An 18,418-nucleotide genomic window follows, 5' to 3' on the forward strand; every position below is an offset into this window, starting at 1 on the left:
AATTCATAACACAATATAATTTAAATTGCGCTCTTCAACGTTAACCATGGCAATGTTTATATTAGCGCAAGCGCAATGAGTAACAAAAATATCAACAATGACGGGGCAAGAAGCAAAATAAAAATAACAAAAATAAAGAAAAAGACCCCTTAAATATTTAGCTCCAAAAAAAAAACGAGTGAACACCAATTGTCCTTGGCAATGAACTCCAGCTACATGGATATGCCATTACTGATGGTCAAGTAGAAAAAAACTGAGACAAACATACAACCACACAACCACAACATACAGACAAGGCACAAAAAAAAAACAATAAAAATTAAAAAAAAAAAAATTAAAAATAAAACGTTGTCATGCCATGCTCTGCTCAAGTAACGTGAGACCACAGGCGAGATATATCGCGCGCTTCCGCACGTTTTGTCTTCATCTCTGCTCCACTTGGCTCTTAGCACCGTCAACTCATGAGAGTTCGATACAGACAGTTTTTTTTAAATACATTTTTTTTTTTTTTAAAGGGCCTGGGATATGTGCGATTAAGTTTCAAAATACCATAGAAAGGCAGAAAAAAAGCATAGCAAGAAATAATCTTAATGATATTGTAAATAGACGTTCAGCCAGTAGCAAAGCGTCGTTTTTGTATTAATTAATGTCACTCAATGTTCAAGTATGTCGCTAAATGTTCAAAGTACTTTACAAGTTGAATTTAGATGTGTTGATATTTGAAAAAATTTAATAAAAATATTGGGACGTGAATGAGTTTTTTCTGCAAAGAAATAAAAATAGTGGGAAAATAACTTTCCACTGATAGCTAAATCTACAGTCTAAATCGGTATAGTTTTGGCCAAGTCATTTAAGTTTTTCTTAAACCAATATTTGAAAAAAGTTAAAAAACAAAAGAAAAAATCTCATTATTACGATTACGTTGAATTGTTTTTTAATATTTAAATCCAGATTTTTTAAGCTGAAACTGAGGGGATTTGTTTCGAAAAATTCATTAAGAAACTATTTTTATTTATAAAACAAAAACTCAATTTTGGAAGGTCACGTAAATCTCAATATTTTTCCGAAATATATTGGTGAACGTTTTCAAATATAATAAATTTGTAATCCCCAAACAAAAGAAGACTTAGCAAATTATTTACTGGAATTAAAAAAAAAAATAATAATAATCTTTTATTATCAGTGACGAACACTCACTAAGATTTTGGATAAAAAAAAGTCACAAACATTTTTTAATAAGTTTTTTGTCTTACGCGTAATTTAATGCTAATTGGATAAAAGTAAAAATATTATTATATTATTAGCAGATCCGGCGAACTTCGTACCGCCCAAAATTAATTTTTGTATTGAAATATTTTGGTCCAACAGTTTCACCAACAATTCCCGTTCATGATTTTCAGTAACACATTTATCTTCCAATATTATGGTTTGGTGGTTGCCAGGAGGCATATTTCCATTGCCATCTTAAATAACCTAGCAAAAGTATAAGTATAAGTAAAAGTTTCCGTACTCTACCACGAACACCTCCAGAGATGAAAAATTGGGTTTTTATGGGAGGTGCCACGCCCCTTTTTCTAATAATAACCGCAATGTTTCTCCATAATGATGAGAAAAATATACAAAACACGTTTTAAAACTGGTAGAGATTCATATAGTTTTTCTGTGTAAACATTTCTAATATTTCGGTCTCTGATGCCCTGTGGTCGTTAGGAGGTTAAAAAGGGGTTTTGAAATTTATTAAAATTCAGCATCAATTCGGTGTTATTTGCTAAGAAGTAAAACAAAAATACGGCTCAACCTGAAAACAGACTCCCTCCTATTTGTTTGTGTTCTTGATTTTTGAAGCGTAATCGGGTGGGTTCGCTTTTTCAATTATTTAAGATAATTTATGTGAAGTACATACCCGTATGTTTACATAATCTCAAGTATACGCCTTTGTCAAAGAGCAGTGCTCGATAATTCTCACCTCACAATCGCAGGCATCGCCTGAAGCAAAAAAAGGCCAATTGGATAGGTATTGTGATTCGAATATTTTAAGAAAATTGAATTGATTTATTTTGGATTGCATATGTTTGTTGATTTAGTTAAACCAGTTAGAAGCAATAATTTACTTACTCAATGCCAGCAGCGGCCTTTTGAGGAAGTGAACGAAATATTTGTATAGTTTTCTAATTCACCTTCCTTCAGAATTTTTGTTTGAACTACAATAACGTTTTTCCCCTAAATGAAATTGATAACAACTTAATAGTATAATGTAAAACAAGGCATTAAAAATGTAAGATAAAAAAAAAAACAATACTTAAAAAAAATTAACTTTAGTCACGCTTGCTTTTTCGCTGCGTTGAGCTGGTTGCCAGCGGGGAATGCTTTTCGTTTTGTTGTCGAATGACATTTTTTCTATTTTGTTTTTATTTTTGTTGTTGTTTTTTTTAAGTGCATAGAAAAGATTTGCTCTTTTTGCATTTTGCGAATTCGTGTTACCTTTTTGGCAGTGGCCAAAACTTGCCGACGACCGTGACCGCGACTGCGACAACGACCTTAGAGCGTGGCCAATTAGTTGTCACGCTGATGCTGCAGCAGTGATAGTTTGGCCAGTAGGACAAAAAAAAAACAATTGAGCAAAGGGTAGGAGAAGGATGGTAAAACAACAGCAATTCCAATAAATAACAGTTACATGGAGAATTATAGCGCGCATTCTTTGGAAGAGAGGTTGCATTTGAGTCGCAGTGCAAATTTTTTAAGCTTAAACCGTTTTGTCATTTGAGGGGATTTTTTTTTCAAAAAAAAAAATCTTTAAGAAACTATTTTTATTTATGAAAAACTCCATTTGTGGAGAAATTTTCAAATCGGTCCGGCTCACTTAAATCTTAATATTTTTCGGAAATATTTTGGTGGACGTCTTAAAATATAATAGATTTTATAATTCTAATGGAAAAATAGTACCAATTTTTCTTTGAGCGATGCAGTCAAATGTATATATCTGTGTAATTATATGATATGCAAAGGCATTTTTTGTGAAGGTAATCAGATCTGCACTGTTCATTCGGCCTTAAATTGGCAGGTATGCACCAGCGGGGTTCCGCGCGCGAGTGGAACTACGGGCTTAATAACCCCGGGGTACCCAGTCAAAGGCTACCAGTCCTTGAGTCGAGTGGAGGCTCAACTGGCAGAAGTCTTCAGCTTTCAAAGTGTGACCAATGACTTAATTCTGGTGCCACGGGGAACTGAATGCCCTCGCAGTGTGTTCGCGAGCTCGATTAGACGAGCAAGACGGAAAGAAATGAGATTTTCAAGAATGAGTGCGAGTTGAGCAACTCGAGTGAGTGAGAAAGTCGAGCTGGTCGAGCCATCACTCCGGCCTGGTGTAGCTGTCTAAGGTCAGTTGACAGTACAGGACTGGAGTGCACTCACCAGAAATATGAGTAATACGAGCGAGATGAGCAAGACGTGCATAATGAATGAGATGATGAAGTTATATCCGTTGAGGTAGACAGCACAGGAAGTGTGTTGGGAGAAGTTGTTCTGGAGTGGGAACAACACAGGAAGTAAGGAGGGCGAGGTGTAAGCAAATCGAGCTGGTTGAGAAAGTCGAACATGTGCAGGTCTGGTAAGCTGAATAATCGTGGTGGCTGTGGTTTAAACCCAAATGCGGGTAGTACCCATGGTACGGTAGAGGTTTAGATGGGCCTCGAGCCCTACCAAGGTGGTTAGTGTGTCCAGCCCGCTCTGTCTATTGGTACTGAAGTGCTTGCATTTCAGAGCTTTTATTTTTTAAGGTAGAACTTTTTTTGCGATGCAGAGGGATTTGAAGCAAAGATTTTTGAAAATATCTCCGAAAAAATTACTCACAAAACTCTACAGTAAATAATTGTACAAATGTATGTTATGAGCAATAACAGATTTACTTATAAATCGGAGATCCTTATCAGTAACATTATGCCAAAAATTATTGCACATTTTTAACTGAGAAAAAACATAAAAAACAAGTAAGAAAGTCTAAGTTCGGGCGGAGCCGAACATTAAATACCCGGCGCAAGTATTAAATATATGTTTTTTCACCCTTCCGAAACCTTCCGCTAGTTGGTAAGCCGAGGTGTATCAATTTTGGGTTAATTAGCGTCCTTCAATTTCGAAATATTGAAGTTTAAAGCATTTCTTAAATTATACCGTTATATGAGAATCGGCCGTTATTTTAGTCCGATTTCAATAATTTTCAACGTTTTGCTTACACGTGGCAAGTAGTTACAATAACCATACCGAGTTTGGTACAAATTGGTAGAACGGTTACCGATATACTTATGTGTGGGCGGTGCCACGCCCATTTTCCAAAATTTTACCATAAACGTATTTCTTGGTAAAGAATTGTTGCAAGCATCAATTTTGAATAAATTAGCTTCAATATTTAATTATTTATCGAAGATTTTGTATTTCTCTAAATTACCGTTATATGGGATGTGGGCGTGGTTATTGTCCGATTTTAAAAAGTTTCGGCGGTTTTTTATGCTGTACCAAGGCCAACAACTGTGCCAAGTTTGGAAGAAATTGGTGCATCGGTTACCAAGATATACACATGTAACCATAAGTGGGCGTGGCTACGCCCATTTTCCAAAAATTTATAATATTCTTATTTTTCGTCTAAAACTTATTATAAATATCAATTTTGAGTGAATAATCTCCAGTAGTTACTAAAATATCGCAGTTTTCGTATTTCTGAAAATTACCGTTATATGGGAAGTAGGCGTGGTTATTGAGCGATTTTAAAAATTTTCGGCCATTTGGTATGTTATGCGAAGCCCAACAACTGTGCCAAGTTTGGAAGAAATTGGTGCATCGGTTACCAAGATATACACATGTAACCATAAGTGGGCGTGGCTACGCCCATTTTCCAAAAATTTATAATATTCTTCTTTTTCGTCAAAAAATTATTGTAAATATCAATTTTGAGTGAATTATCTTCAGTAGTTACTAAAATATCGCAGTTTTCGTATTTCTGGAAATTACCGTTATATGGGAAGTGGGCGTGGTTAAAGTCCGATTTCGCCCATTTTCAATACCAACCTACCTTGGATTAAGGGAAACCTACATACCAAATTTCGTTGAGATATCTCAATTTTTGCTCGAGTTATCGTGTACACGGACAGACGGACAGACGGACAGACGGACAGACGGACAGACGGACAGACGGACGGACAGACAGACATGGCTTAATCGATTTCTTTTTTCATCCTGATCATTTATGTATACATTTGTCTATATCTATCTAGATTCGTTTTGGCTGTTACAAACAACCGTTATGTGAACAAAATTAATATACCCTTGTGCACAAGTGCGCTCGGGTATAAAAATGTATCTACACTAGTACAGTGCCGCAGAATAATGTTACCAAGTGTGATGAAAAACACGTACTTGCATAAAATAACACAGAGGTCGACTTAGTTAAAATAAACAAGTAATTTTTTAATATTAGCAAACGCTTTTCCAAGAAATAACGCAATGCAATCATTATAAAACAATAACAATAACAGCAAATCAAAAGCGCAAATAAATCGACTGTCTCTTACGGCAACAACTCAACTCAATTTGTCTCTTAGCGCTCAACCGCAAACGTAAAACTTTTGTCACCTTTTTGTATTCGTTGAATGTATAACACCGTGCGACAGTAAATTTTACATACACAAGAAAACGAATATATTCGCGAATCTATGGGTAAATTGTTGTAAAACTGCGTACTTAGTTTTTCTCTCTGACATCAGGATTTTTTTTAAAGGACTTTGAAACTATTATTTCAAAAATATTAAAAAAAAAATGAGTGCAATGTAGAATAACAATAAGGGTATCATATAAAATAAAAAATTCTTTAGAATTATAACAGAATAAATTTTGTGGTGCATAATGACGAATGTGTATGGAAAATTTGCTTTAAAAATTTAGTCCTTAAATATTCTTGAAAATTTGGAGTATTTCTTTTTTTATTATTGTAGGACTAATATATGCACGAACTCATCATAGAATCTCGTTTTGCAAACTTTAATAACTTAAAAAGATAAAATTTATTAAAAGCGCATTTTCAATACCTATTCAATCTTTTAAACCAAAAAACTTTATTGTTTTTTTAAATTCTACAGAATTTTCTCTCACGTTTGGTACCCATATTCTAACCTACATTGTATTGACCTTTTTAAATAAATTTTTCGTATGTATCTTTAAAACTTCCAAGTCCTTTAAAAAAAAATCCTGACGTCATGAAAAACTTAAAACGCAGTTTTACTATACTTGGACCATTCTTTCGTATGTTTAGATTTTTTTTTGTTTTTGTCGCACGGTGTAATAATATATTTCATATATGTACATATGTATATTCATGTGTGCGTATGTGTATATTCGTGCGCATTGATTTTTTACGTTTTTGCTTTCATCTCACTATCAGCGTTCTGAGCTTTTCATAATAATTACATAGCTTTTAGTCATATATCTCCCTCTTTATTGCTAAATCGTTCAGTAGGTGGCGGGTTGAGATAATCTCAAAGTGATTTTCTGAGCTGGCGAAAAAGTATTGCGCAGTTAGGGAAAAATATTAATAATTTTGCAATAAAAATTTGCTAAACTAAAAATAATCGAATGCACAAAAGTTTTATGTAGTACATATATAAACAGACAACGTTTAGCAATTTGAAGTAATTCGGAACGGTACGTGATCGTGGTACAATTGAAGGTAAATACATATTTGAAGAAGTAAGTACATACTTAAGTAGTGCTGTGTATTTGTATGAGGGACACGTCACTTAAGCAGAGGCACAGTTCAATTGCAATTCAGGTGCAATTTTATAAGCGTATGGATGGAAGCATAAACAAATGAAATTCATTGACAGTGAAAATAACTCCTAAATTTCTCTAACTACTCCATTTTTACAGCACCAAAAACCCCGTAGACGCACTGTCAATAAGAATTAAAATGCATCAAACGCGAAGCCAACGCCATTCTCCAGCCTTACCACTTCTGGCATTCGCTTACTTATGCCTAGCCGGCAGCGTATGTAGTAGGAACGCAGACTTTAGTTATAGTGAGTCGAGATTCGGAGATGTGAGCATTGTAAGAAGCGAAAGTAAGCAATGAGTTTCGCAATTAGAAAATTCTAGAAAATTTTTTTCCACGATTCTAATTCGTTTTCATGCTAACTGTATATTTCTACGGCAAATTTCAGGAGCCTGGCAGTGTGACCGCGTCAGATGTCCGCAAGATACAGAACAGTGTGTGGTGACCAAATCCATTTCGCCACAAGATCCCGAAACGGTAATGCGCAGAAATTTATGTTTGTCAAAAAATGGTGATAAACTTGTTGATAGACGCTTTAAGGAAGAAGCTAGTCAATATGGAAATAATGATGTTTTAATTGTAAGTACGAAAGACGGTAGCCAGTACTCAAGCACATATATGCAGAACTTGTATGACATAGAGAATGTTGAGGAAAATTTGCAATTCATGGATAGGGTTGATAGAAATGTCACAGAAAACTTGGAAAGAGCTGCAGAATTAATGAGGCGCAATATGGCAGAATTACAAAGACAAATTGAGAATGCTTTCAGGCATCTGCCCTTCTTTGGGTAATAAATCTGTATGTAAGCAACGGAATAGAATTAACAAAAAAAAAAAAACTAACAACAAAAAACAGTAAAGCAGCCAACCAAGCTTGAAAAAAAATAAGTAAATCTATAACAAAATGCTATGTACGAATCTTTGGAATTAACATGAAAATAAATGATAACATATATCATCCGAAAAAGTTTTTCTTTTTTTATACAAGTATTTGATACTCTAACTAACAAGCTTTGTGTGTATGTATGTGTAAGTATGACGTGCAGGTCTTGATTTGCCCTGCAGCGGGGTCGGTGACAATTGTCGCTTTCGTACTAGTTAGATTACTAGTTCCAATAGCATATTATGATCCAGGTAGTAAGGCATCGAACTATTGGTGAAAAATTTCGTTTTTAATTTTAAGCTTTTTTGGCTACATATATGACCAAACTAAATTTAGTTTCAAATACAAACCTGCCAAGTTTAAAAAAAGGTAGCACCGCTCGGTTTAAATGTTAAACCCAAAGATTTTCTATTTCGTTTGCTTCACGTTACACTTCACGAAAGCTTTTTCATAATTAAGAATAAAAAAAATCTTAAATTACATGTTCCGTCTGATGGGGATTAAACCCAGACAGCCTTGGTCGCCACCAATTGTATCTAACATCTTTGCACTCTTAGCTACAGCCATGCATGTAAATGTGCTTTGAATCAACACCACATTTCGCTGTGTTGATGCTGTCAGTTCATAAGATTTGCTCTCTCTCTCTCTCTCTGAGATACACCCTTATAGCTATTGGCATATTGAGGCAAACATTTTCTATTTCGGTTTAGATTTTAAACATAATTTTCTATATTTGAATCCTAGAAACCATAATTAGAACATTTTGCTTTGATATTTAAACTTTTTGATTTTAATTTTAAACCACGCATAGTAAAACATTATTTTCCCGGCTGCTGGACTAAAATTTAAACCATAATATATTAAATGTTATAAAAATAATAAAATTTCAAACAACGCCACTCTGTAGGTTGTGAAAAGTTTGTACGACCGATCACAGGATGGTGTTGTCTAGAATGTTTTATAGAGAATGAGTTCAGCACAATAAAAAATTCCATATAACTCCACTCTATAAACAGCGTTGCCGTTTTGATACAATTGTATAATTTTTGATACTTTTTAAGATTTGATACTTTTTTATTCACAAATGGTCTATTTTGATACTTTTGGCTGGTAGATTTGAATTTTTCAAAACTACGAATAATATTACTAGCTTAAAGGCAAATAGTTTTTTTCTTGTTATTTAAAGTTTTAAAATTCAATATATAGATACTTATAGGTTTGATTTGGCAACTCTTATTATAAGAGAAATACAACCTGGAATTGCATCTGAATGTGTGATCAGAATGAGAGAACAAGTAAGTGGGAGTATTCACGAATGTTAAAGCTCAAACAGTCAACGACGTAACGTAGACGTAGGTTGACGCAGACACGATCTACCTTATGGGATTCGCGTGTTAACGAAAACTCACCACCGTATGGCGATGACGTTGCCGTTGCTTCTATTTCTCTCTATCAACAGTAAATTTGATATACTGCTACGTACTTCAACCCACGTTTACGCTACGTCGTTGACTAACTGCGCTCATAGACCCCGTGGCTCTCAACTTTCCTAAAAGCACCAAAACTTGAGAAAAATCAAACACCAAAAATTTCTTTCAGTAAAATTAAATATGCATCTATACGATATAAAAGAGGTTATATTGGTAAATCTTCTCTAGAAGCTACTTTCGCTGGTGTTATTATTTGTAAAAGTTGTATATCTTCACGCTTGAAATCAAATCTTAAATTTATTTGGTCCAAAAACCCTATTTGATGTATTGGTTTTAACATCAAGAATTTCAGAACAATGGCCATTACTTTTCATAAATTTCTCAGCTTTCATTCCAATAAAAATGTCAGATATTTTAGTATGGTAATTTTCATTTTTAAAAGCAATATTAATAGTGTTACTGATCGCGTCTTTTTTAATAAAGTTACTCATAATTAAGAGGTAATGTGCTTTGATAGCTAGTTGCATCTAAGTATGGCGTACGAGAGCTTTCAGCTTGGAACTCTTTGGAAAGATTGTTAATTATGGGCAAAATATACGGTAGAAATAAAAAATAGCATTTAGTTTTGCAACGCCGGCCAGATCGCATACCGTTTACTTCGTAAAAGCAGGAAATAAAATAAAGTTTCAAACTATCCCATTGCTCAACTATTCTTAACACAACGCTGTCTAGTGAAAGCAATCGGTTTGAGATATGCAAAAGACTTTGTGGGGTTTTTGCCGAACAGTAGTCCTGGAATTCCTTCAGTTAATGTATCCTGTTTGGATTCTGGGAAAAGATGCTATATATGTTGCGGCAAAGTGTCTCAATGCTGTTCGGCAATTTTTTACAAAGCGTAGCTTGTGCAAAGGTCAAGTGAGTGGCGGGTGCACTTTATATAATATAAATCGGTTTCTGCACTCAATAATGTTTTCAGCCCGCCCAAGTCTCCAGCAACTTTGTTATCGATTTTGTTGTCGATATTTTTATCGATTTTGTTGGCGATATTTTTATCGATTTTGTCATCAGTATTTTTATCGGTTTTATTATCGATATTTTTATTGATTTTTCATTCGATATTGTTATCGCTTTTGTTATCGATATTTTTATCGATTTTGTTATAGACTTTGTAATCGATTGTGTTATCGACTTTGTAAACGATTTTTGATAGATTTTGTAATCGATATTTTTATCGATTTCGTTTTCGATTTTGCTATCGATATTATTATCGATTTTTTGATAGATTTTGTAATCGATCTTTTTTTCTTAGTGTGGGCTCTCGTTTTTGACTGGGATATGATCTTAACCATACCACGTATCTTATTTACGTTTATATTTAGCGGCTGTATCTCTGATACAGCCTGCAGACCAAGACGAAGGCTGGGCTGTTCTTTTTTTGGAGTGGTTTTCGGTTCGGTTTTGGTATTTCAAAATAAAAACGGTTAGTGGTTCGGTTCGAAGCCCGAAAAAAGTTAAAATTCGGTTAAAAAACCGGTTCTGTTCAAAACCAGATTGCAGCCCGGAGTATTACTATTTGTAAAAAGTCTAAAATTAAAAAGTAGAAGTGGAAAGGGGCCAAAAATGGCACGGTTTTAGCAAAGTTGGCAAGCCTGATGCCTGCCCACAGGCATGCATATACATACAGTCATGTGAAAAATAGTACGGACACGACACTTTTCATACTTTCTTTTGTTTCTTTAATGTCATACATATATTTTTTTATACAGCTCATTACAGCTAACAAAAACCAATTTAAAAGGTTGTAGAAAAATAAGAATAATTCAACAAAATTTTACAACAAAAAAAAACTGTTTACTAAGAATTTCTAAAAAAATCTAAGTACGCAGTCTTATAGTCCAATAAGTTCTAGATTAAGAAAGTGCACGTTTCGAGCGGCTAGGAGTTCGCGTTAATTTTTGATATATTTTTTTGTGGTGGTGTTATTTTTTTTCCTTACAAAAAAAAGTCGAGGAGACTTTTTATGGAAGAAAATGCGTGCCATCGTCAAGAAAAAGATTATCAAAAGCAAAGCTCCTTGAAACTTTCATCCTCTTAAGCTAGAATTGAGTGGGCTATAAAACTGCTTTACTCGATTTTTTCCGAAGATGCCTAGTAAAAAGTTTTTTTGTTGTAAAATTTTGTAGAACTTTTCTACACTGTTTGAAATTTTGATTTATTCATGTGGGAGTTTTTTTTGATAATGAACTGCATTTTGATAAAAAAAAATATAACCCAGCTGGTCAAAGTGTCATATCGCTATTATTTTTCACATGACTGTGTGCACATAATTACATACATAGGTATCAACAGTGTTAATATTCTTGCTGGCGCTGCTGTTACTATTTCAGCTGTTGTTGCTGCTGCAAAATTGCTTTTAAAATTGTTTTCCAGGCAGCAATTTTCAACTTGGCATTATTCTTCTGTTTTTTTTTTTTTTGGCTGCAGCTACATGCTTTCCAGCTCGCCATTGCCATTTGAAAATTGTTGCAACTCATTGTTTCGCTGGTAATTTCTTCCTCTCATCCACACAGCCATGCGCACGGAACCGAGTACATGCATACACATAAAATCACACAAATGTCTGGAAATGCAAATTCAGTCAGCAGCCAGCAGGCAAAGTTCAGCGTCCAGTCGCAGCTCGACTCGGCTGTCAAACTCCCACTCGTTTTAGTCGAAATAGACGAAAATTACCCGTTTTTGGCCTGAGGACGAGTAGTGGCCAGCGAGTAGTGGGTAGCGAGTGCAGCGACTCTTCAGCAACGGCCTAGTCACTGGGCTTCAGCGACGGTCGCTCAACCTGTCCGAGTGACTTTGACTTTGATGTTCTATTTGATTTGTTGCACACTTGTTGTTGTTTTGTCTTTCGTCGGTTAGTTTATTGGTGTTATTGTAGCTGTAGCTGTAATTGCCTCATCGCATGGCTGAGCTGCTCCTTCTATTTTCCTCTATTTGACAGGATTTTCACTTAGATTTCCACGTCAATGTTTTATGTCATGTTGCTGATGTTCTTCCCCTGTTGCTGTTATTTTGGTTGCTGTATCTTGTTGCATGTTGCTTGCCATTGCTGCTAGCTGTTTGTTGTACAATTCGCCTTCTTTTTTGTATTTGCTGCCCGTTGTCACTGTTGACGTTTTGTAGACAGCGACAACTGCTCCAACTGACAGCTACAATTGCACGTGCTGCACGCGAAGAGCGATGACCAGATGAACGGACATACAAACATAGTTCAGACGGAATCTTGGTAGGGGAGTTTAAAAAGGTATTCATTCCTGCATCAAACGGCGGCGCACATTTTTGCCCATGCCAAAGAAAGGATTAGGAATTCTGAAATTTGGATTTTAAACTTTATTTTGGTTTGAATGTGGAAAATTAAGAGATACTAAGGAAGATTCTCTGAATTTGCGGAGGTTGCGAGTATTATCGGGAGTGTCGGGAAAGGAATTTGGTCCCGTCCCGCCCGCAAAATTTTCAATAAACTTCCCGATACCATCCCGGCCCTTTTGAAATCAGTACCGTGGGTCCCGCGGGTCTAGGCATGGGTAACACTGCGCTGCGTGGCGCAATTGCGTTAACACCATAGCCGGAGTTGCCGTGCCAACACCAGTAAATGGAAAGCGCCAGCGCCATTAACACCAAGCAATATAAGAGGCACACACACAATTCGCCTTAACTCTTTGAAAATTTACACGTACTTTGTTTTTGCATTTGAGTGTTGAGAACGCAAGTTTAAAGCTTTTAATCAAGAATGATAGAATATCGTGGCATTTACTACATTCCTAGCAATTAAATTCAGTTGGCGGTACAAGCGTTGCTCAGCGCTTATAGAAATAATAGGCATGACACCACTGTATGGTGAACTGCACTGTATGACGATGGGTACTGTGGTGACACTCAGATGGCGCCGTGTTCAATTCAATACACTGCGCTATTGCGCTGGGTTACTGCGCTGACACACAGGTGGCGCTGGCGTTATTGAGCTAGCGACAAAAAAATTGCGCAATTACCCATGGTTACGCGGGTCCCGATATTCCGTGCCAATCTCTAGTGGGAATATTCTCCCAGGAATATTGCAGAAGTTGCAAAGAGGAGGAAGAAACAGTCGAGCACTTCTTGTGTAGCCGCCGAACTTTGGCAAATATGTTATAGGTAGGCACTCATTTATATCTCTTACGGAATTATCCGGTGTAGGAATAAAGCCAGTCCTATGCTTTATAAGAGCTTCAAAATGGTTCCATGAAAAACAATAACTCAGGTTCCAGTGTTTCGCAGGTGTATCGCAATGGATCAGAGTTAGCTATTTGAACTACTGTCGCACCAACCTAACCAAACCTATATAAGGTAATCGATTGGCGCACATATCTGCATAATTGCCCTTTTATACATACTATGTACATAGTAGCGTGAAAAATGAAAAGGAAAATATTATATATAAAAAGGTAAACAAGTTTTCTTTAAACCCCTTTTCGGCAAAACTATACTTTTAAGGTATAGAGAAATATATATCACTAGCAGACCCGGCGAACTTCGTCCCGCCCAAAATTATTATTATTATTTTTTATTGAAACACCATTTCTCCAACAATTCGCGGTCACGTTTTTTATGCTAATATGGTCTGGTGGTTTTGCAGAATGACGATATGCAGTTTTGTACTTTAAACGACGATATGTATTTACTGTTATCGATATTATTTTCTTTATGGTACTATCTAACGAATGGTTCTGGTTAAATTTATTGATATACGGTCTACGGATGCGAAAATAGTATGTCTTTATGATTATCAATATATTTTTCTATACACACTTTTGTGTATGTATATTTGTCGAAGATTGACATTAGATAATATCGATAGCTTTGTTGGTACATATTATTAAAGACACACGCATTTATCGATTGTTCGCCATTTTTCGAAACTCAATTTGCAAGTTATACGAAAAATGGCAATTTGAAAAAATCTCGTTACCTATATTCAAATCATTTTTGATATTTTTTCTACAGCAACAGTTACTGTTAGTCAGTCGGAAAAAACTCGAGCATGTGGAACCCACTGTCTTGGCAATAAAAACACATCACCCGCTATGCCAGTCAGACTATACAACAAATACGGTATATTATACATATTTATATTTTGGTATGTAGTTGAAAAGGCGGTTTATTCGATTGTAGATACCCGGTTTACTCGGTATTCGAAAAGCAAGATTTCAAAAAAAAAAAAACACCTAAAATTATCCAAAAAACTGTTTTCGAGACCCGAGTCAATCGCTTTAATACATATGCACTGTTTTTGTACATATTTTCGATATCGACGTCGACTTATTTATTGAAAAGTTATCGATAATTTTATTAGGTATCAAAAAAATTTCAGTGTAAAATTTACTCTACCAAACTCTTAAGTATTCCTTCAAAAAAAAAATACTTCGTTTTTGTAAAATTTCGTCCAGATTTACACACAAAGTTATGCACACCGCTATGTCAAGTTTGTTGTCTAAGTCTTTTGTTATGTCATTGAATTACACGATTTTCTGCGCACATTCGAATTCCACAAGCATTTTTGACCCACAAAATGTATAAATCTGGTTTTCCGACAATACTGACATAACGAATTACAAACGCAAGCGTATGCAACAAATTGTGGCATATGTGTAAATGAAAAACAGCAGCAGCAGCAACTTGAAGTAAACTTAAATCAACAGCGTGCAACATTAAGCATTGAGTACTATAAACTAGTTCGCATTGGAAAAACACAGCAACAACGATATACACACACTTACATATATTCATATGTTTAGTTACATGTATGTGTGTGCATGTGTATGTATGTCGCACGGTCAGCAGGCCGATGGCGTTGGATTTTCATTTTCTGACACATAATTCCACATTCACCAGCCAGCCGGGCAACCGGGCAGCCGGGTGGCCAGCAACTGTATAGCAACCTCACCACAAATCGAGTTGCTAGCTGCTGCGGGCGCTGAGTTGGCGGGCAGTTGCACGCTGCAAGAATGCCAAAGGAAAATGCACAATGGAAAGCGAGGAATTGCTGGAGTATTTACAATTGTTCAAAAAAGGTAGCAACAACAACAATACGAAACAAAATAGCAAGCAATTGCCTTCGTTCGTTCGTTAACACATGACTGCGTTTGTGTGTGGATAAGTAAGTATGTGCACGTTTAGAAGCTGCGTTGGTTGGAAAATGTTTGCCCAGAGAAAACTGTGCTTAATTGCAATCGAAGTTTGTGGGCAGCCAGGCAGGCAGGCAGTCACAGCGAAGCTAGTGAACGAGACAACAAAAATATTTAGACATACTTTTTTGCACATGCCTACATACATTCGTAGGAAAGTATGTGCTGTGTGAAAAGCCATGTAGCACGGTGGCGTTGCGGCGCTTACACACCGCACAGAGGTGCTAATGACTGAAGACGGGAAAGAGAAAAAAAAATTTCAAGAAAAGTGGCAGCTGCAAATTTGTAATGAAAGCCTGCAGCAAAAACGTTCTTAACCCAGTGATACCTTCATATATGTATCCATACGCGTTTGCTTGTGCATTATGCTGTCGCGAATTTCTTCTTCGCATTCATAGATTAAGTTTACACTGTTGCCGGTCATCGCTTTGTTGTTGCATACTTATTTATAGCGATTCTTTTTTTGTTATTACGTTACAGCTACAAAGTGTGCTAGAGGCCAATAATTGTGCCATTAACACAATTTTATGTAAATTGCGAAATTTCACTGCTGCGGCCTTTGCGCCACTCTGACTGTTGGTGGGTTGGCTGCTCTTAATGACATTTGTAAGCGTTTATCTATTTGCTTACAACTATATACTTAAGCAATTATGTGCTTGTATTTATTTACATGTGGCTTTGGGTGCGTAATTATCAGCTGCTATTATTTTGAGTGAGCTAGGCGCTATGCGTAAGTGTTGTTAGTTTACGCGTGAAAAATTTTTGGGAAATTAAAAACGAATTTTTTCACAAAGCCAGAGTATACGAAGCCCTACACTTGCGTGCGTATGACCTCAATATGCACATTTTCTGCAATTCGAATATACAACAAAATAATATTATGTAAGAATGAATGTTAGACCTATTATGTTAATTCGGTTAATAGTAGGCTTATTTTTTTAAATACCTTGGAAAATAAAAGTAAGGGTAAATAATCTCAATTTTGTATACAAATGATTTATTTTGATAGTTGCGCAATGTTGAGGAGCTTTTTGTTAGTATGTAAGAAACTTTGAGTTTTGAAATATCAGATACATTAAATCTAATTAAAACTCAGGGTAAACAATTTTCTTTGAAAAAAATAACCAACGGGATGTCGAGTCTAAAAAGAACGGTATGTAGGTATTCTAAGACATCGAACGGGATGGCCAATAAACTGGTAGTCTTCAAAGTTTACAACAAATGGCAAGCGGGAATGTTGCCCACCGTCGGTGCTAGAGAGTTACTTTAGAGAGGATCCTTTTTAAAAAGTAACAGAAGATCTTTCAGGTCGCAGTGTTAAGTGAACTAAATATCAAGCGATAACTTTTTTATTAAAAAAAAATATTTTATTTTATTATATGCTCATAATTGGCCACAGGTTACCGATTTGATCATTTTGTTTTAAGGAAATCTGATGAAACTTAGTAGAGATTTGTATAGACCGATTTGTGAATTTTTAATTGTTTATATCAAATTTTTTTAGTGCATAGAGTAGATAATGTTGTAATTATGAAGAAAAATGTTTATCTTGCTTCTGTTTCTGAAAGTAGCTTAATTCAAAAATAGTTGAAACAATTATTGATTTCTTTCAAAATAATAAACACTGCTCGAGAAAAGTTTTTAATGTTACAAAAAATTTAGTTAATTTTTTTCTGCTGGTACTGTGTAGGCATTTTCTTCTACAACGTCATCAGCAAAAAAAAAGTATTTAAAAAACAACGCTTTTTTATTAACTACTTGAAACTAGCATTTTATTATACCAAGGCTTAATGGGCTATAAAACATCATAACTAAAATTTTTCGAAAAATTAAATAAAAAAAATCTATTTAGGTGATCTTTCCTTTATATGCTGCAAATTTTCTTAACAAAATCATTTAATATCGGTGGCCTTGAAGCGATTATTAAGAGTATATTTGAATAAAGACCACGCAACACGTATTCTCCACTTCCAGTCAAATTTGGTTCATATCTCATATACATATATTTATATGTACATACTGTCAATCAATAAAGTTAAGGTGCAGAGGGGTTTTTGCAAGACGGGCAAATATTTTTTATACATTTTTTTTTCGCAAATTGTTTATAAAAACTAGGTTAATTCTACAATAAAAAACCCAGGAATCGGAGTTCCAAACCTTGTGCAAAATTAAAAAAAAAAACTCAAAACTTTCATTTAAATAATGCATTTTTTAATTACATTATTTAGAAAAAATGAGTCCAATCAATTTTAGTACAATACCTGAGATACCTGAGGTAGCTAGGAAATACAATTGATTTTTGGCAGATTTTTTTGTTGAGCGTGTCGCCCATTTTCTCCATATGGGCGAATCTGACGAATAGTCAATCAAAATCGCAAAAAATTCATGCAATTCGAGTTCTCTCATTTTTGTGTAATCAAAGTCATAGTACAACATATTCTTATTTCATATTTCTTTTCACATTTATTTGAGAAATCTGATTTGCCCCTCCTACTTCTTAAAAGAAAGTACTAAACAGCATTGGTTTTAAACACTATATCTCTTAATAAAATACAACAATAACGCTTTAACAATAGCAATTTTTTCAAAGAGTAACTTCGGTAACGTAACGTCACGAACACACATATACAATTGTTTTAAAGTTAGTCCAACCTTTAGTTTGTTTTTATATCACATCTTGTAAACTTCACTGTTTTCCCTTTAAAGTATTTTTGTAGATGGTGGTCTTCATGCCTGATAATTTGCGAAAGTCGGTTGACTTTGATGGTCATATCAAAATCGCTTCCTTTTTTAGTAACGTCCGAACATAAATTTCTAAGGCAAATGCACCGACGTTAACTCAAATACAAATTTCCATTATTTTGTTCTCATAAGTATTGCTTGCCTTATACCACAAAAAATTGTTAACTTATAAAAGAATCGTCCGAACGTAACATCCGCAATGCTAGGATTTGCTCAAATAAAAAAATTATCGTACATCATTTTCTTCTTTAGGCAAACAAGCCAAATCATACTAAAATCTATTCGTTTCAGCCAACGAAAAAGTATCTCGCCATCGCCGCTGAACTAAATGTCT

At 35.1% G+C, this 18,418-nt stretch overlaps 2 protein-coding genes across 3 annotated transcripts in view; both read left to right on the forward strand.

Annotated features, from left to right (window-relative positions):
- LOC118739248 overlaps positions 1–18,418 on the forward strand; it is a 57,118-nt gene that overhangs the window by 29,528 nt on the left and 9,172 nt on the right. The window lies entirely within an intron of this gene.
- On the forward strand, positions 6,468–7,747 carry LOC118739249. Of its 2 annotated transcripts, none has more exons than XM_036470466.1 (3): positions 6,468–6,732; positions 6,913–7,103; positions 7,203–7,747. In XM_036470466.1, the coding sequence occupies exons 2-3, from the start codon at positions 6,953–6,955 to the stop codon at positions 7,604–7,606; spliced, it is 555 nt and encodes a 184-aa protein (XP_036326359.1). In that variant the 5' UTR covers positions 6,468–6,732; positions 6,913–6,952; the 3' UTR covers positions 7,607–7,747. The 2 variants fall into 2 exon arrangements, with proteins under 2 accessions (XP_036326359.1, XP_036326358.1); XM_036470465.1 differs by having other exon boundaries at positions 6,468–6,712.

This window comes from Rhagoletis pomonella, unplaced genomic scaffold (assembly GCF_013731165.1).
Source record: "Rhagoletis pomonella isolate Grant_MI unplaced genomic scaffold, Rhpom_1.0 Rhpom_scaffold_00005, whole genome shotgun sequence".
Lineage (NCBI taxonomy): Eukaryota > Metazoa > Arthropoda > Insecta > Diptera > Tephritidae > Rhagoletis > Rhagoletis pomonella.